Raw genomic sequence first — 20,160 nt, forward strand, 5'->3', positions numbered from 1 at the left:
CAACTAAAATCCTACTTTCTGCCCATAGTAGGCCTAAATGTGGAACAAAGTGGAGGATGAAGGAAATAATCAACCTGTTAGTAACTTAGCAATGCCCAGGTCCTGAACATACATGATTCAGTCCAGTGTAACAGGCCTGTAAGGGATCATAAAATCTTACATCTAGACAGCAGGTTAGCAAGTATTATACTTCTGTAAATATATTACATATAAACTGTCAAGAATCTGCCTTCCAGAGCTGCTGTCTCATAGGATGAGCCCCACTTTATGGACACTGAACAACACAAATGACTTTCTAGTCCACAGAAAAAAGTCTAAGAAGTGATGGCACTCTGGTTTTGGGTGGGAAGAAGGATCATTGGACAGTATCACATCTATTTTAAGGGGGGGGGGATTTCAGAGGATTATGACTGAGTTGACTGTCTGTCTTCCTTGATAAGTCACTGGAAACCGAGATCCCTTTAAAACTTGTTTATAGCTGATTGGTATTCAGCTTTAATCCCCTCCATTCTAAATTTACATACAGAAACAGAGAAAAACAATATGTGCATGCAGAGAGCACCTGGACAAATGTGGTTGTTTCACAGCTGCTAGAGTGAGAATAAATAACCAGTTGCATCAATTTACATTAGTAATACATTTAGGAACTGCAATCAATTTAGAAATCTGTTTTCCAAGCACAGAGTCATAGCCCTCAGGAGGCTGTCTCAAAAGAAAGCTCTACCTGTGTGTGGCAAAGACATTTCTACAGTCTAAAGGAAAAATCTAGTTCTGATCCTACCATCAGACCAGTTATCCAGTCAATCTTTTAAAATACTGAAGGGTAGTAAACAGAGGTTTACAAATGGATTTCTTTACTCTTTTCTTTTAAGCCAGTTCGTACTGTAGCTAGTAAGGCATCAATCCAAAAAGTGTGAGAACTGCTAATATACAGGGGACATTTTATTCAACTTATTCCCAAAGAACGTTATGGGAAGGTGAGAAGAAGTCACCTCAACATGAGACACTTTAAGAAATATAGGCAAATTTACATACAAAAAAGTGAACTTGACAGTATATTTAAAAGAATATCAATAAAATATCTAGACATATGAATGAAAAAATCTTCAGTTGTGGTAGTTAAAATAAATATGACTAGAATTAGCAAGCGTTTTATCTTTTTTGTACATTATTGCACATTTACAGAAGAGATACTTGAACTTGTTTCATTTTGTGAAATATTTGATGTTTCTTTCTGTTAAAAGTAGCTTCCCAAATTTGAGTTACATTATACTTTTACAATATCTTAATGCAAATACTCTTAAGATTAAGAGAGGAATACCGTATTTTCAGAGAATCTTATGGAAAAGTAATCATAACAGTAATTTGAAATACAGAATGAACACATTTAGTGGAAAGACTGAATATGAACCTAACAAGTTGATTTATCATGCTAGTGAAGTCTCTTTCTTAGTGGATGACCTTCTAAATTCATCACTTGCTTCCGTTTTCAGAACTGGAGGATTAAAGGTCTTCCCTACCAATATCTTCTGTCATTTGAGCTGTTCTGTGATGATCAGTACTCAGGCCACTATGTTAGTAATTCGTGAATTAGAAAAAAGTGGCTGTTGATTGTTGTTGTGTTTCATTTTAGCTCAGACATAACACTCCTCCCATCTCCCAAATGTGTGCAACATAGTGTCAAGTGCATCAAAGTAATGCCTAGAAGTGACTGACAGAACTAGGATCTCCAAGGCAAGAACAGCAAAGGGAAGACTGGTCACAGCAGCTTTTCCAGGAAAAACTGTGGCATGGCATCAGTCGCATTTTCCCATGGAATAACAGGAAACCTGTTTCCTTTCCCAAGGAAGAAGGCAAAACAGGGAAAAAAAGAACTATATAGCCTCATCAGAAAGTACAGATGTTTGAACAGACCTAGTGAGCTATGTTGCTCCAAAATCTGAAGAAATCCTCTGAGAAGTTTCTTTCTATATCCATTCTTTTATAAAGTATCTCTCTCCCTTTCCAGTGTTCCTGGATCATTCATGTTGCTGGCGACAGTGCTTGTGGAAGATTCTGCCCCACTGTCAGATCAGACACTGAGTTGTAAATTACATTTTCCTTCTGCACATAAGTAGTATAAGGTTCCACTTCCATTGTGTCATCCTAGCAAAACAAAACCAAAAACTGTAAATACAAGGAGTAGTTTAGTTTGGCAAGAGCCTGCAAGCCTTTCATCTGTGCTGAAGACTATAACTGGGAAAGAGCGCTCCTGTATTTATTCCTCTTGGACTCAAGAAGAAAAACTTTATTGCTTTTTCTACCAAAGAGCATATATTGCTGTTTCTGGATTTAGAGGGTAAAGCTGAGGTATTGGTTCACCTTTTCCTACCCTTCTACCTCACTTATTTTGGCCTGAAAAAAAAAATAGGTATTGGGATATAATTCTCTTGAAAGAGCAAATAACATGCTAGAGTCTTGAACATGGTTGATTCCTCCATCAGTCTTCAGTTTCAGTCTACAGACAAGCTAGTGAAAGCTGCATGATGTGACAACGAGTACACCGCTCCTTAACCCATTATTTTGCATTAATGTAAGTGTGTCTGTCAGCAACAACTGGGACAGATGGCAGCAGAAGCAGAGGAATAATAATAACTAGAATTGACTACATCTTTTCAGAAATTGAAATTGAAGCCTCTTTTTAAATTGCTGACAGAATTTGAGCCTAGTGTCTATTGTATGTGGACAGATATGCACATTATAGATATAGCACATCTTACCTGCACAGAAGTGCAGTTATTTGTATTTGGAAGCAGAGAACAGAGACAAGGAGCTGATGGGTGGATTGCTCAGCTACACAGTAAGCTTTTAACAGCATAGGGAATTCAGTAATACCTCTCAGCCTGCAGCACAGCACTACTTCCTTTGTTTTATAAAATGTTTTGTCTTGAGTATGGTTGGTTCTTTGATTGTGGATTGACCATACCAGATAAAGAGTGGCCTTCAAAACTTATGCATTATCATTCTAGACACCAAGAGGGATATTCTTTTTTCCATTGTGTCTGTTAATTTTGTCATTTAAGTCTCTTGTTTACTAATAGCTTTCTTAATATTCCCCAACCCATGATATTGCCTCCTTCCCAAGTACTGTTTGTACAGGAGTTGGGGTCAGTGTATCTGATATGACCAGGGAGATGTGGTGGGACTCACTCCTTGCTAAGACAAAGGATGGTAGCTGCTGAGCCTTTGCTGTTGGAACATATTTGCTCCAAGTCAAAATTATAGTGATCGTAGGCTTTGTTTGCCCTGTGATACAGCTAAGAGCAAACATATCAGACACAATAGCACCTGCTGAAAAGCAGAGAGTAGAGTAAAAATCTAATGGTTTCCCTTTACTAACCATGTTTTTAGGGCTACCAGAAGTTCCCTGATTTGGTGATGGTCCAATCTGCATCATTCTCCTTACCTGTGGGGAATGTGTGAGATCAGTTTCAGGAGGATCGAGTTTGCGACACAGTCTGTGAAAAAGAAAACAAGTATTAAAACAAATTACTTACTCAGTCCTAACTTTGGCTGGATCACAGCCTGGTTTCTTTGATCACCAAATTATCAAATATTTCATTTTCTTGTCATCAAGAGTGAAGTCAAAAAGTCTTCTCATGTCTCTCTCTTCTTGACTTTTGGCCCCAAAATTAAGGCATCTTGACTTTCTTTAGAGGTCTTTTCTCATGCTTGTGGGAGCTTAAGCACAAAGTGGGAGCAGAATATTAAGATTAAAGTCCTGTGGAAAGATGCACAATTCCTGCTTAGTGTTGAACTAATTCTTCTCCTCTGAAGGAGCAGGTTTGGGAGAGAAACTGGTTTGGAACAGGGGAAGGAGGGAACATCGCTGAGGTTGTCAATACAGGTGCTAATTCCGCCTTTCTCTGCACAAATGACTTAGCTAGATTTTCCTCTGAACTGCTTTTTTTCTCCACAACAAATCCTGAAGGGGCTAGAGTTCAGCTTCCCCCAGGGAGCTTTTTCATAAATACAAATGCAATCTGCTGTCCCCTCTGTTGATATGGCAGGATAGCCATGGTCAGTCCTCTGGCACTTGCTAGACGTTATTAGGCAGCAGAACCAACCCCCTGATTTAAACAAGAGAGACACTGACAAACTATCACAGTATCTGAAGAGCAGCTTTACTCTCCCAGTTTTGTATTAGAATGAAGAGCTCCCCTTTAGTGTAGCAGGCAATGCAATGAGGATGCTCTGCCAACTTCTGCCCATTTATATTTTTCTCAGGTGCGTTATTCAGTGAAGATGTGTGCAATGCACAGTGTCTGCAGTATAGAAACATTTGATGTAGTTAATTCAGCAGCACAGACTGACAGAATCATGTGATTTCAAGACACAGACACTACTTAAAGATTTATTGTACCGCTAGATGATCTTTTCTTAGCGTCCTATCATACATACCTGTCATTGTGGAGCTTAAAATAGCAAATGACAGCCATGAAGGTGATAATGATCAGGACACAAAGAATGATGGTGACTTGCAGGTAAAAGCCGTTCTCTAAACACAAAGAGTTAGTTATATTTTCTTGCTGCTCAGTTTCTTTGTTATTTCAGTAAAAGATTAAAGTTGCTTTAGAGAATACACACATTTTCAGCATGCCCGTAAAATAAATATAATCCCCTTCAGCAGAAGAGAAAGTCAGTAATGAAACTTATTCAAGAAACACAGTTGGAGTCTGTGTCAGAGACAGAAGCAGATCCCACAAATCCCACTGTAGTCACCCATGATGTCTGTTCACTAAGCCATACCTGAGCTCCCTTCAAGAACTCGGCATATCTCAGAACTGCAACTCATGTATACTTCTCAAAAGCAACAAAAAAAATGAAAACCAGAAACCAAATGTCATACAGTGTTAGACATTCACAACTTGGAAGTAAGTGATTTAATTTGTTTCTGCTGGCCACACAAGACTTGATTCTCTTTCTCTCTCTTACCATGATCTGAACAAGAGACTTTATATTTGCATCTGAAAAAACTTTGCTGATGTTCTGCTTCCAAGTGATATTGTTACACTAAGATCATGAGTGCCTTGTCTCTGTTTCCAACAATATTTCCACTGCCAAAATAATTCTACCACACTTATGCATATCCCTCCTAGAGAAGAAACTATTTAGGACATAGTGTCCACAACAGAAATAAGCTGGTGATACTTCTGGGCAAAGGCAGTTGGGCATGGTACCCTTGTTTATATAGGACTTCACTGAAGGATTTTGTACCTTTTATAGTCTTCCCTTCCTAGAAGAAACAAGAGTGTGCACGGGACGCTAAGCAGCATTTTGATTGCCAAATGCACAAATGGAAGCTTACTTGAGGGACGACAGGCTATGGACTTGCTCTGGTTCCCAGTCGGGTGGGACACAATGCAGATCGTATTAGTCACGTTGGTGCCGTGTGCTGTGAACGTGCTGACAACAGTCACTGTCCCGTCATCGTGGACTTCTTCCCTGGGGGTGGAGTTGCTCTCTAGGTCCCACGAGATCTGAGCAGGCGGCTTCCCTGCCTCTGCCTCGCACACGGGGTTCCCGTGGTCATCACAGTGCAGGATCAGCCTGGGAGGGACTGCAAAGTGACAGGAAGGGGAGATACATGGAGTTAGTTTGCCACAGATGGGATAGAATGTTCTTGTTCTCCACCTAGAATTAACACAGTGAAAACAAGAGGGTAAAGTGGGAGACAGCATCCCATTACAGCGACATGGGCCAAAGTTGCAAAAGACAAAGAGTGTGCCTCTTTTTTTCCTTTTGGACAACTCTTCCCCATTCGGGTGAGTTACCACGGCCATATACCAGTAGAGGAGGTACCCCTAGACATTGTGGTAGGGAATTATCCCAAATGCAGGGCTGAATTAGAATTTTGTCCTAAGCAGTCATTGTACATGTGCTTTAAAATGTATTTAAATGCCAGCATAAGAGGAAATGGGTCCATTCTTACTGTCTGAATAAGGACAGCCTGCTTGATAAAGTATCTCAGCACTTGAAAGTGTCACTTTCACATGCTTTCATTCTCTTAGTGTATTATTGACTGATTGTACAGGAAAATGGGATGCGTATGCAGAATCCTTTATTAGCATATTGGAAATAGCTTCACACCTGTCATTTCTGACTAGGCAGTGGAAAAGAGGGTAGGAGAACGGAGAAGAGTTTTGGGAAATAAGGGGGTGGGAGACACAGAGCTAGAATCAATGAAATGCATGACAGTTTATCCCAGCAAGAAAGCTCCTCTTGTTACTGCATGCTTCCCCCAGTGTATGGGGACAGGAGCTTTGCATGTCCAGGTCCAGACGCGGTCCTTTGGAGAACTGTAAAATGAGGAAGGCGTCCCTTACCCAGCACGGTCAGGTGGTACGTTTTGTGGAAATTCCCTTCTGTTGCTACTACTTCGCAGGTGTAATTTCCCTCATGGACTATTCCCACTTGCTGTATCTCCAGGGCAGGATCCCGATCCGGTCTGAATTTCCAGTTCACGCTGTCACTACAGTTTGTTCTGTCTGTCTTGTTCTGATCAGCCCTGTATCCTAAAGTGCAGGAGCCTCCAGTCTTGGGACTTATTTTCCATGTTACCAGGGTTGTATTTGATTTGAGAGAGCAGACAAGCACAGAGCTGTTACCTACTGTCGCTGACACTCTGCTGTTACCTGAAGGCGAGAAAAAGAGAGAAGGACATGTGAGAAAGTGCCCAGGGATGTCACTCACAGCCTCGGAGTTCTGGTCTGTGCTTCACCATGAAATGTCTGCATTGTTAAATGCCAGGGCAAGGCCCTGTCTATGCTGACCTGTAAATTGTCAGTCACCTTGTATTAGAGCTGTACATAAAGGAGTCAGTGGCCTCTCGCAGCCTGCCCTCTCAATATTATCAACAAATTTCCCGCTGGGGCTCATCTTAGTGGATAAGACAAATACTGAAGGAAGACCCCATCCTTGCCTATTGCCTTAAGCAGTTCAGTATCTGAATAGTGTGTTTCTGTTTGCAAATCCTCCAGTTGGTTAACGTTTACAGGCTGAAATGACAGAAATTTGGCTGTTGCATTTAGGCACATGATAATGACTTTTCTCTGGAGCTGTTTCTACCAGTGAAGTAGACAACTTTTCCTTCTGCATTCACTCAAAACCCAACACTGTGCGCAAAGGCCTTGTCTACGCCTCTCAGACATGACCACAACGTAAATAACAGTGGTGGAGCTTTGTGTAGGAGGAAAGGTTTTTGCCTTTTGTCTCTGCAGTGTCTTCATTTTCTGAATCTTCGTGAACATGTACATTCACATGACAAATGTACACTATGTGTACATATACATTCACACTGTGACTGTACTTTTTTTACTGCAGTGGTCCCCATAAGACATAATTGTAAGTCCTGCCCATCTTTGTGCCAGGCACACAGCTGCAAAGGTATACAATATGCCCATATCCCTGTGCCTCTTGCTTGTGAGGCTGAGAGTGCAGAGAAACTTTATTCAGTTGATGTTATCAACTGTGTCATCTTCTTGAATTGTTTTGCATTTACTTGGAAATGTTCTATTTCATATTTTTTCTTTCTATGACACTGACTCTTCTTTTCTCTTTAAAAGATGTCTCTTGCTTGGAGTCAGGCACAGTACTTCCTCTTTTTATCTTTCCATGATCCATGAACTTGAAGCTAGATGTCTGTATGGGAAAGCTTGGAGCTCTTGTCCTTTTTGGAAGTTATCACATTGGCCATTGAACAGTGGAGAGGCAGACCACTATTACAGCTCCTGTGTGTGCTATGTTTGTTCAAGACAAGCTACACCCTCAGGATTGCCTTTATTTTTTTTTTTTTTTTTTAATTTAATTTTATTTTTTTTTCATTGCTTATGGACCCCTGAATTTCTTCTTAGCCAAGAAACTAATTTGCCTGAGTTTTCTTCTTCCACAGCCTTTCAGGACTGATTCTTTTTTGCACATCTTGAACATGAGTGATGCTTGCTCACTTTATATTGACCAGATCTGAGACCCTTCATCTGCTTATGTCTTCAGCTGACACATCCAAGAGGTCGGGCTTCTAACCCCAAGATTCATTTCACTGTTTCCCTGATCATTAAAGCCTCTCAACATGATGCCACCTTTGTGACAGTCAGTTCTTTTGTTTTTTTTCAACTAGTTACATTGGGACCTTTTTCTTTCTGTTTTGTGATGGACCTTGTTCACAGTCAATGTACATGTGGGCAAGCACTTACAGATGAAAGAAAGGTTACTTGGAGCTGTTCTTCAAGAGGAGTTGCTTATATGTGCATTACTGTTGCCTACATTTACATATGCAGCCCACTCTTCTTTGTGAGGCACTTTTGCGACTGAGAGAAAACAAGAGTCTGAGGCACAGGTTGTCAACAACTGTGAAGAGTAGGTGGGGGAATCAGACTTTGGTATTCTTTAGGTCCTGCTAAAATTAAAAGCAAACCACCCACAAAATCCACAATGCATGTTTTTGTATAAATAACCACCTGAAGAAGACCTGTTACAGATAAATATCCTTTCTTTTTCAAAATCTCATGGTTTAACAATTAATGAGTTCACAGGAATAATACCCACAGCTGTTGTCCAAGCCAGTCTCTATTTACCACCTCATTAATTTCCTCTTTTCATAGGTGACCATTAAACTTTGGGACTGTAAGCCACCGAGCTCTGAGTGCTCTGTGTCTCTGGTGGAACGCAGAATTGCCCTTTCTTTGGGCTGACTAATGGGTTTAGTGGCATTCTAAGGGAGCTGTGTGTGAGGAGAAAATCAGAGTACCACTTTCAAACCATGCATTCATCCGGAAGTACAGCAAAAGTTAACAAACCTAATTTGTACTGACAAATGAGTTTTTCACAAATTCTTCCAAAAATGTTAAACTCCTTCCCAAACCTTTCAAGCACATGTACTAAAGAAGCAAGTGAAAGTTCAGGTGAAATATGCAAAGAATTAGAACACCCCTAGTCTTGCATGATTAATCAAACCTTGGTGGAAGACCCAACTGTTGTATTTCTCTATCCCCTACCCAGAGCTGGAATTCTGTTACCTCTGCTGGGTGGTGCAATGTGAAGCCAGTTCCTGCTTGTCTCTGTAAGAGACACAACTCTGTAAGAGCTGGTCTTAATGAGCATCAACTTCAAGTTATTAGTCAACTTCAAGTTATTAGTCAACTTGTTACTATTAGCCTCTTTGAAAAAACTGCAGTTGTTTGTACCTTAATAGTATTGTCTAAAATCTCATTATCTTCTGGAATCACAGTGAATGAACCATTCCAGTTCAACCACTTTTCCTTCTCTTTAACTATTCTTGGGAAATTATTTCTAACTTGCAAATGAACACAGCTCACTGCATTTTAACGACTTACAGATTCCTTTAAAGTTTTTTATCTTTTCATTCTGAGGTTGAAGTATTCTTTGGCTGAAGAAGTATCCAAACCTAGACCTAGCTCCTGCAGATTGATGGGAGGTATAGCTGCAATATTGCCGCACACTATGCTACAGCATAGAGTGTTGTAATGTGTGTTATTCTAGCTGTTTAACATGGAAGTCAGAGCGTAATTCTGAGAAGCTTGGGGTTTTTTTGCTGGTAGAAGAGGAAAATTAGGTGGGGATAGGATTTTACTGAAGCCATCCACTTCCCATTTTTGTTAAATAAAGGAAAGAATACTTAGCTTCTTGCTGCTCAATACTGCCAGGATTCATTGATTAATGTTTCCAAGCATGGCTGAAGAAGTGCTATCAACTCACACCATTTTTTGATACACGAACTACCCACCAGCGTCATAAATGCTTATTTTCTTAATTCAATTGTCAACAGTGTTCTGTGATACATTGTTACACTAGAAGTGATTTTAAATGACAAGGGTTTTTTTTCTGCTTTAATGGCATTTCAAGAAAATGTGAGGTTTGCGTTTTAAACTCAGATGATTTTACCAGGAGAGGAACTGACAGAAGCCTTTTGTTTCATGGTGGTTTCTGGGTGCAAGTTTGGTGAATGTGTCTGAAAATTGGAGAACAAAGTCTTTCATGTCCCAGTTTAACACCGCCAAGAGCCTCAGAGCTCTGAGTCATGTCGCCAGTATGGCCGACTTCATCTGAATATGACTAAGCAAACCTAAGCATTCAAAGAGCCTGTGTGTTGGGGCTGGGGTTTCTTTGGATAACGTTCACAAATGTTGTGCAGGAATAACAGTGTTGTGCATTATTTCACTGTGTACACTTTCATTAGGGCAGCATCATTTTATCTGTCTTTCAAATCTGCATCTCCTAAGCAGTCTATTGCAATGTACAAGTTCCTCCATATAACATCTTGTGTACTTCAAGTCTGTAAAGAAAGAGGGAGTGAAAGTGGTGCTTTCTGCTACGCCTTTCTGCCATATTCTCCCCTGAATGAATCTGGTACCATTCACTTTAAATAATAAGCCACATCAATCAACTTAAAATCTGATGAATCATATTTAAGTAAAATTTTAGTTCTACAATAAACTTGTAAAAGGATTCTAAATTCCCCTCCGTATCTTGTTATTAATCTAGAAGGCTTTTAGCAAGGCAGAGCTTTTCCCCCAGATTAATTAGTAAGTATCTTCTTGTTCGTCCTATCCTTACATACACCTTCCTAGTATTGTAAAGGGGCTTTATAAACATAATAAAATCAAACTTCTATCACTTCACTGTCCTCTTTCATTGCTAGACTGCAGGTAAGTGGCATTAGTGTGAATATGAATTGTATATTTTCTTCCTTGCATTGCTTCTTTCTCATGTGTGCTACTAGAAACGTGATCTTAAGACTTCATTTACAGAAGGAGAATGCATATGCCGGAAATCCTGAAGGGCTTGGTAAATTTGTATTTCTGAAATGATTTTGAAGACCTCTTCTTAAGGTGGAATAGGGAATAAGTTTTTATCTCCGTATAAGAGACACATACTATTAGGAGGGAGATTTTATCCTATATTATGACACTGTTAACCTGTTAATATTCTTCCAAGAACTGTCTAAAACTCTGTCAGTCTTTATGTTGAAGGCAGAGAAAGAAAAAATTGGTAAGGATGTAACTACAGAGCCTGCACCTATTTTGATGGTATTCTGGTTGAAAGTGGTACGGAAGCACATCATGGTGGTCGAGTGCTGTGGATACCTACTAGACTGAGTGCCAAACCCAGCATAGCCAGGCTGATAGTTCTACAGGGAATTGGATCTTTAGCCCTGCTTGTCAGCCGTGTGGTTGGTTATAGTGCTTCCATCTCTATAGGTGCTCACTCACATTATCATGTGGTGCAGAAATTTTCCAGCGTGCTTGCTGTTTTCCCAAGTAAGCATATGCAAATAGAGAGATCTGCTTCATTTTACCACAGAGCATAGTACTGGGGTTCAGGTAATTGAAGGTTTTGAACTGTGTGAGCTAAAATCTTGTCTCTCACAATAAAAATAGAACTGGGCCTGGGTAATGCTTGTGAGAAGCTTTCAAGTCATAAACAATAGTATCCGTCATTTTCATAGCAGTTTCTGATGAAAAGAGGATTTGCCTTTCTGTTCTTATTTCAATCTAAAATGCAGACCAATGAGATGTCACGACTTGCTGTTCTTTATCAGAGAGTTAGCGTTGTTTAAAAACAGTTCAAAATGTATATTCTCAGGAATTAATCTGTAAAGAGCTAAGGGATCAACCAGTGCAAAGGCAGTTCTGTAAGTAGAAATTATCCTCATCTCTGTCCTGTCCTTCCTGGGCAGCCAAAGCATTTCCTTCAATTTGGAGATTTTGATCAGACCTCATTTTGGTCTGAAGTTGGACATGCCCTACTTTTTCTTTCTAGTAAGCATACCAAAAGCCATCTAGTCTCTAAAAGTATTTTTTATTAGAACATAGACCAAGATGTTAGAAAGTGATAGCTCTTTAGGGAATTTCAAGTTGATAGCTATACTCATGAAAGAAAAAGAAAAAGAAAAAGAAAAAGAAAAAGAAAAAGAAAAAGAAAAAGAAAAAGAAAAAGAAAAAGAAAAAGAAAAAGAAAAAGAAAAAGAAAAAAGAGAAAGAAAAATGAAGGGCTGAAAATAAATCTACCCTGTTTTCTGTGCCTTTGCAGAACAGGTTCTTTCCCCCAGTCCTCTCTTCTACTCCACCAGCTTACCAGCTTTCAGTGACTTGTCAGGCTGCACAGACTCCACATCATCTCTTCTGAGCTCCTGTTTCCATCACTCCCAGGACTTCTGTGGGTCTGCTCCAGCTGAGCCCTTTGCCAGGGTCTCCCATCTGCTTTCTTTGCCCTCCTTGTTCTGCCTTCCTCAGCTCGCATCTTGGGTATATACTTAGCAGCAATGAGGGAAGGCACAGTCCTCACTTCCCTCCAGGAATTTCACTGAACCTAAAGGGTGTGTGTCTGCACTGGAGGAGAACTCAACAGAGAGAAGTATTCTGCTCTGTTAAAAAGGGAAGGTTTAGTGCTGCTAGTGCGTTAATTCAGACCTGTCACTCCACCACGTTTTTCGGGAATGGTGCCTTCATACTGTAAAATAGCTAAAAGTCAGTTGCTAAAGTTTCCTCTCTGATAGCTGATTGGTTTATGACCAATATCTCAGGTCATATATACCATACACGTCAGCATTTATCTAGTCAAATGAAGGCTCAGAAACCAGTCAGTGTTGCACTGCTACTTTTCTCAAGGTGAAATCCCATGTTAGCGCTGAGCTGACCTGACAGCTTGCTGTAGCTGAAAAAGGGGATAACCAGTGCAGCAGAGGCCTCACTGTGAGTCTGCACAGAACAAGAAATTTGAAGAGGTGTGAGCTATCAAGCTGATCTCAGTGCAGCGATAACGAAAGGATGATAATTAAATGTCAGTACTGTTATGCAAGAGAGATGAAATGAAGGATCACATAGCTACACGTTTATAGTAAACAACTTCTCATTTTAAGTCTTATTCTTCACAAACAAGTGGACTCTGGAAAATGGAATAATTTTTTTCTGTTGGCCGGAAGGACCAGACCTCAGGAGCCCAGGAGTTCGTGTTGTCATACTGATGTGGAAAATAGGCAGGTCAGGTTCTGAGAGTTCTGTACAGCTCAAAGCTGAATCATCCCATTTTGGTTGCTGACACAAATCCATCATGAGAAGCTTTCACTTGGAAGACTTATCTGACAGGTGTATAGGCTAGGAGGCCTTTAGACTGAGGTCCTCCAGTTTGACTCCAGCCTCTGAAGGTCATCTAATTATAACAGCAATAATACTATGCCCTTCCTCATTGCCTATCCTTGACTGTTGAAGAAGATTTTAAGCCATGTCTGAGGAGGTTCTCAAGCTCTATTCCAGTGCACTGAGTGCACATTCTAATGCACTGGCAGATTCCACTGTTCTGTATGAAAATGGATATATCCTCTCTCAGGAAAAAAAAAAAATGCTCAGTTGAGGAGTTTGTATTTGTGTTTCAAAAAATGTGCTTTATTACTGTAATTGAAAAAGATCAGGGAAAAGACTTTGCTCTGTTTCTTTTTAACATGGTTTGTGTAGTGTGTTTGACAGCTCTCGTGGGCAATTAGTTGCACCAGTTCCTTTGCAGAGACACTTATTTAGTCATTTCTCCTGTTTCTGAGTCTTTCTCATAGTAAAAGGAGCTAGAAAGATTTTAAAAACAGGAAAATTTTATTGTGAAGCCACCGAAATTTTCAGGGCAGTCACTGTGATATCAGAGACAGCTGCACAGCTTGAAAGTGCTTTTGATTGCTTTCAAATAGGAAAGATTTCAAGCTTTTGTTATTCTCTAGAACAGGTTTTAACCCACAGTAGAACTTTTTCTTGACCCCCAAATGACTCAAGTTCCATGACACCCTGTTCTCAAATGTAGCTGTTAAAGAGTTTTTCACACTGTAAAGAGACCGCTTTACTTTGTCAGACATAATCCTGTTGTGTCTTTATTTCTTACAGTAACAACCTACCACAATGTTCTGGTGCATCTCCCCCCGACTCTGCAGATCATGACATATTAAACTTAGAGGTATAATGAACTGAAACAATGATCATGCCACAAACAAATGACTAACTGTATCTTGGAATGAATATATTATGTGAGTCATAGAGGCCACATACAACAGGCTTAGCTCTGTATTTAGTTTCCCCTTTTGCTGCCACGGAGTGCCTGTGACACTTAGCAAGGCTTGTCTGGAATGACATGAAAGATGAACAAATACAAGTGCTTGGTACTAGGGTAGGGGTTGCTCAAGTACCAACACTGGTTTGTATATTATAGATTTGTGACTCTGAAATGTAGCTACAGCAGCACAGTACAGAGCACAGGCTGAGTAGTAAGTAGTTTGACTACTCAGTTTCCATTATAGAAATACAGGAACTAGCCAGCCTGAGCTGCTATGGCTCTGTTTTTGGAAGCTGAAATCACAGCCTTTTCAGCATGGGCATATCTTTAAAAGGACACTGTAAGAGACTTATACCTTTTTCATTAGTTTCCCACTCACACTCTTTTATCCATGCTCATCATTACTCCATTAAAATATCTCCTATTCTCATTTTGTTCTATTTAGGCTCTTTTCCTGTCTTCAGAAATCCCTTTCTTATACTTGAATTCTTCTTTTGTTCTCCTTTTGACACATTGTTTGGTTTTTGCCACCATTACTGTGTCACTTGCAGTATGAGTCTCTTTTTCTGCTGTCTCATACAAGATGAAATATCAACCTTAAAACACTGCCAGAAAAATACACTTTGTCATTGTAAACTGTGGTTTTCCAGTATGAAATGTCTGCAGTGTGGCTGGAATTCTTTCAGATGCCAAGGAAAGTATTAGGAAGTAACATTATATGTTACGGAGAAGTGAGCACACTGACAGAACTTAATAATGAACTCAAGGTTTCAGTCTTCACATTCAAGGTGGAATATACCTCGGGAATTGCCAGTTCCTAGTTTTAATTTGTCCATGATCTTTTCATTCTCTCTAGCTTTCTCCGGTATCCTTTCAAACAGTTACTCAAGACAGCTGATTTGGAGGGCAAAGGAAAGACATTAAACCTCACCTAGCTAGAGATGCAGTTTGATAAAGTGTCCTCTTGAAAGTCATGAATTAAGCTGAAGAACAGAGGGACAACGGGAGGGAAACACGATGGAAAAATAACTGGGTTAAGGAAAGCAAAAGGTAGCATTAAAAGGAAGTGTCCGGTTGAAAGTAGCTTGCTAATAATGTTTCTCAGTAGACGATTTTTACGGTAATTCTGTTTAACGGATTTACTAATGGGATTGGCATTTGTCTCAGGAGTGTGTGAGGAAATCTGTTGAAAGCAGGAAGAATATAGGATTATTAATATAAAAAATGGAAATGTCGTGCAAAAAGAACTAGGACATGGTAGATGGATGCTGAAATTTAGCAGCCTAAAATGTAATAACAATAAAAATAGGTAGTACAAGAAATTTAGGCTGAAAATTACAACAGAGAATCTTGCCTCAATCATAATTAAAACCAGCTTTTCAATAAGGTGGGTGCTTTTTTGTGTTTCTGAAAAGTGTTTCATGATACACCACCTGCCAAAAAAGCAATTTGATGCGGTGATATAGGAGTCCTTTCTGAGATTTGGTTTCTACCCCTGTGTAAATAGCCTACGTCTCAACAGAGACATGACTTTGTAGAAAAAAGGATGGGTACACTTCTTTAATTAAGGAATTAGTTGGTGTTTAAATGATGTGTTAGAATCATCCAGCTTGCCAAGCAAACACTCCAGGCCAGATCCTCAATTGATCATAAATCATCACTGAACTTGACAAGCTATCACATATTATATAAGTCTGGCTGTAAATTTTAAACTTGGTGTAGCAATTTCTGTGTTCAAAGTAAGTAGATCTTCATCCTTGCAGAATGTGAGCTGGAATGGATGAGGGGAAAAGGGATTTACACTGGATGCCAAAGGGTCTTGGGTAGTATTTCCTTCAGAGTATCACCGTGACACCATGTGTAACCAAGTGGAAAGGCCCCTCACTTCGCCATATAGAAACAGATACAGAATGCGTGCTAAGCTTTTATTCTCTTCCTTGTGACAACAATAAAATAAGTGCTTCCGTTTATTTATGCTTAAGTGCAATTTTCCTGCTATTCTAAACAAAAATAGATCATTGATTGCAAGCAGTAGGTTGTATGCCCTATTTTTAACATGTTGCAGAGAGCAGATAAAGGGCTGCTGTGAAAACATGCTTATGACCTCACCTTTATATGGTTAAAATCTCAGTTGTATCTTGTTTAATGCTTAGCTTTAGCATAGTACTTTTTTCCAAGCATTTTATTACTCAATACAAAGATAAGGCAGCATAAGAAGATTCCCTACACTTTTTCTTATGAATGATTGTACCTCTAAATACAAAATACATCAACTGCAAGTTTTAAGTAGCATGTACTTCTATGAGGGACTTCCCAATTAAAGAAAATATACTTTATGGTCATGGAGTATATGGTCAACTTGCAAGACTGAACATCCTTGTTTCCACGGTTTTGAGACCAGACACATTCAGACACTGTGTTTGGACCACAGCAAAGTGTTAATGTCACAAAGAAATGCTTTAAATATTGTCGTAGAGCAATTGAGATGCCTTCTGAGAAAATTTTTGCTTAATTTAATAGTACAGAATTCCGTTTTAAGCATTTGGTAGGAAAACCAGGTTGCTTGGATTCAGGCATTTTTATGGTAAAAGAAATCAGACTTATTCCAGCATGTGGACCCAAAGGATCAGCAAAAAATAGTGAAATGGAGACAAACGTAAGTTTATCAGAATAGTTTTTTAGGCTATGATTTTTTCGCCTCTGGAGCAAGGTTCCATGATATACTATAATAGGAGGCAACAGAGACAGGAGCCCTGAAACACACCAGGACAGAGAAAGCAAGAAGACAATAGAACACTACTACACTAGTGAAAGAGATTTTACAAATTATATTAAGGAAAGAAACTAAATGAAAGCAGTAGCATTCAAGAAAATTATCTGTGCAGGTAAACTCGAACTTTAGCCAAGTTGCTTTGTGAACCTACCCCGTACGCTCTAATTCCAGCATTGATGCAATGCCACTTAGTTCAGTTTTTTAGTTTCGATAAAATGGAACTAACTATAAAGAGTCACATCTCACTACTGACAATGGATTTCTTTCAACCCTTCTCTATTGTCACAGGATACTACTGCAGATGCAGGACTTACACAGTCCAACATTGCAAATATTAATCCAACAAAAAGAGATTTGTTGCACAAACCTCTCACAGAAGATCTTGCCCTTATTTATCCCCTTTCCTTTGGAGTATGTACACAACCACCTGAGGTGTCCTGTCTGCTTAGTTAAACTAGAGAAGTCTTCAAAGTGTCACCGAAAAGATTTTGAGTCTTTTCCCCCGCTGCTACTATGAGGATTGTCACAGAAGGATTGTTGGTACAGATCATGCACAGGCATCTTCAGCAGCACGTTATCCAGCCCTGTTTGGGGGCAGATCTAGATACCACAGTCACGAAGTGACCCAGCCTTGCTTCTGAGCTGCCCTTTCTGCGGTTGTAAAAACTGACCAAACCACACAAAACAACATGCTAGGGAAATGTTAAGGAAAATGCTAACACAGATAAAGCCTTGTTACACACAACAGTTTTTGCCTGACCTTATTTCATTCAGAGTAGCTTGCTCTAGCCTTCACAAGAGGGACATATTTCCTTCTGAGCTTCATACAACACTTAAATTCTCTGGATAGAACACACATTAGATCAACTTGACACGTTTTGCCTGTGATCTCTGAAGAAGAAAACCTTGTCACTACATCTTACTCAGAAAAGCCACCCTAATGTTGAAGGAAACAAATTTAAGAAGAGTGTTAGCTGAAAACTCCCCATCAAATGTGGGCTGCTTTTTATTTGGGGGGGATGGAATAGTTGGGAGGGAAGAGAAGGTTCAACATGAAATTAGATTTTAACTGAACATCTTTTTCTGTGTTCTTTGAAGGAGAATATAATTAATTCACTAAGACATCAAGAAGTTTAAATCCTGTTACCTTTTGGGGAAAAAACAAAACAAAACAAAACACAATTTTTTTGGCATTTGATTTTTTTTAATATTTCCAGCAAAGTCAATTTTTTAAAAGAGGTTTTGCCAGTGGGATTGCCCTTTGCCTGCTCTATTTTCTTCAGCATTTTGTGACATGTCCATATTCCTTTACTTTTTGAGCAGCTGTATTCAAAAATGTAGACTGTCTCTGATGCTATCACAACCTGCCTGTATGACCCTGAGCAGGTTCCTCAGTATTCTGAGATGGTAGAAGAATTACCTACAGAATAGGGACGTCTTTTTTTTTTTTTCTTTTACCTCCAGTGTGCCTGTTGGGAGGTTACCAATGCAAAGTTTAATATTGTTTGTGAAGTATTTAAACTTTTTCCAATGGGTAACACTGAGGGTAACCATTTTGGACCCCTCATTTTATCAGTCGAACACATTACAGACAGCTATTCCCTCACTGCCAACAATGACTGCAACCATTCTGCTTTAAAATATCATCAAGGAGCCATTTTTATTTTCTGGTCAAGTGGAATGGAATAACTCAAGTCTGTGCAGCTTAGTTCTACCTGTCCATAATAGGAATGGACACATGCATGATCCATATTATTTGGAGATGTCCTTAGTTTAATTTGGATCCCACAGACCTGTATGCTTTCTCCCTGTAAACAGAGACAGTTTAGGTTTCCAGAACTGCTGCTGAAATCCCTAGTTCCATTACCAAGTCCATGGACTGCGATGCGATGTTTGGAAGAGCACAAGCTCTAGAAATGCAAATGAAGAGAATGTGGAAGACATTAACTGCTGTAGCTAGACTCTATTAAACCTAAGACAACTACACTAAAAGGTGGGTTTAGAAAGGCTTAGGAATGCCACTCTCTTTGGCACAAAAGCCTTTCCCACTCTTGACAGTGATCATGCCTGATAGCCTCAGAACAAAATTCCAGAAACTGCTCCCTACTGTCAATGCATCAGTGATCTGTCACTCCTCAGAAAGACATGAGAGATCTCTGCCCTGTTTCAGAGTATCTGCAGCCTCTCTTCAGCAGAAACAACATGGCCAAAAGCTTCAAGTTCACCAACACTTTCTCAGGCATATTTTTAATATGTAAAATGGATCAGTTTCTCAGATGATATGGATTTAGAGGTCTGAGTAAAAAGGCTGTCTGTGACAAATACTACATTCCCAGCTAAGGATCACTAAATAATTGCCTACATGGAAGTCACAGGGATAATGATTGGCAGCCTTGTGGCCACTGAGAGAAGAAGAGCGGGAGTGGATATTCAGGAAGCATGTTTTAGTTGTATCCTATAATGTTTAGCAATTAAGGAAAGTCATAGCATGATTAATAGCTTTTATGGAAAGCAACTATCTGTGCACATTTCCCTTTCTTCCTTCCCAATGGCTGATTCATCCCAGTTAGACTCACCTACTGTTCTCGTGACCTTGGTGATGGTGAGCAGCACAAAGACACACACCATCTTCCCAGCAATCTTCATGTCGGCTCCTGCTTTCATGGCTCAGGCAGCTCTATCACTTCATCCATCCCGCCGCCAGCTTGGCTGTGGTCATGGGGAGTGTTTCTTGCCTGCCAGTGGACCCTCAGCAGCCAATGCCAGTGTTTTGTCTCCCCTGCCTCCACTCGTCTCCTCCAGCTGTGCCTGCTCCTGCTCGACTGGCTCCTCAAAGCTGGAGAGGTTCCTCCTTCTGACTCTTCAGAGCACCAGGCTTCCTGTGCTGAGAGCCTGGGTGAACGCTGAGGAAACAGATTCAACAGCTCTGCCTTCTGTTCATTGGCTCTGCTCAGGAGGCTGATGAGTGAAGATAAACCCTGCAGCACAGCTCAGAGAGGGTAAAAGCCGAGGAGATTATTTGAGGCTGATTTTAACATCGAAAAGGAAAACTTAGTCTTGGGAAGCAAGAGGGAAACTTATTCTTCATATTTGCCACTACTACTAACTACTGCTGCTACTTGTTTGTCACTTCTTTGGCACTGCATCTGAAAAAATTCCTCCTCGTGCCTCCCTCAAAAAAAAAAAAAGCAGTCTCAAATCTTCTCTGTAAGTGACATTTTTAATGATTTCTCCCTTCAGTAGCCACTTAGCTACTGACAGCATAGTTCTCATCTTGAACAAGGCTTTCCAGACCCTGA

The 20,160-nt window shown here is 39.9% G+C and overlaps 1 protein-coding gene across 3 annotated transcripts; it reads right to left on the bottom strand.

Annotated features, from left to right (window-relative positions):
- Positions 1-456: 456 nt before the first annotated feature.
- LOC102096755 (cell surface glycoprotein CD200 receptor 1-A) lies at positions 457-19,717 on the bottom strand. 3 transcript variants are annotated; one of them, XM_013370033.3, is made up of 6 exons: positions 19,438-19,717; positions 6,366-6,674; positions 5,348-5,599; positions 4,441-4,537; positions 3,446-3,497; positions 457-2,145 (listed from the first exon to the last, which is right to left on the bottom strand). In XM_013370033.3, exons 1-6 carry the CDS (start codon positions 19,523-19,525, stop codon positions 2,023-2,025), a joined length of 921 nt encoding a protein of 306 aa, XP_013225487.3. In that variant the 5' UTR covers positions 19,526-19,717; the 3' UTR covers positions 457-2,022. The 3 variants fall into 3 exon arrangements, with proteins under 3 accessions (XP_013225487.3, XP_064918818.1, XP_064918819.1); XM_065062747.1 differs by lacking the exon at positions 4,441-4,537 and adding an exon at positions 4,987-4,992 and having other exon boundaries at positions 1,905-2,145; positions 5,357-5,599; positions 19,438-19,700; XM_065062746.1 differs by lacking the exon at positions 6,366-6,674 and having other exon boundaries at positions 1,878-2,145; positions 19,438-19,700.
- Between the last annotated feature and the right edge of the window lie 443 nt (positions 19,718-20,160).

Source organism: Columba livia, chromosome 1 (assembly GCF_036013475.1).
Source record: "Columba livia isolate bColLiv1 breed racing homer chromosome 1, bColLiv1.pat.W.v2, whole genome shotgun sequence".
Classification (NCBI taxonomy): Eukaryota; Metazoa; Chordata; class Aves; order Columbiformes; family Columbidae; genus Columba; species Columba livia.

Bases quoted from the DNA above. Each gene is read 5' to 3' on its own strand.
- LOC102096755 (XM_013370033.3), bottom strand. From the start codon at position 19,525: ATGAAAGCAGGAGCCGACATGAAGATTGCTGGGAAGATGGTGTGTGTC. The intron at 4,538-5,347 runs GTAAGCTTCCAT...CTTTGTGTTTAG, and splicing joins CATAGCCTGTCGTCCCTCAA to AGAACGGCTTTTACCTGCAA. The intron at 3,498-4,440 runs GTATGTATGATA...TCTTTTTCACAG, and splicing joins TTTAAGCTCCACAATGACAG to ACTGTGTCGCAAACTCGATC.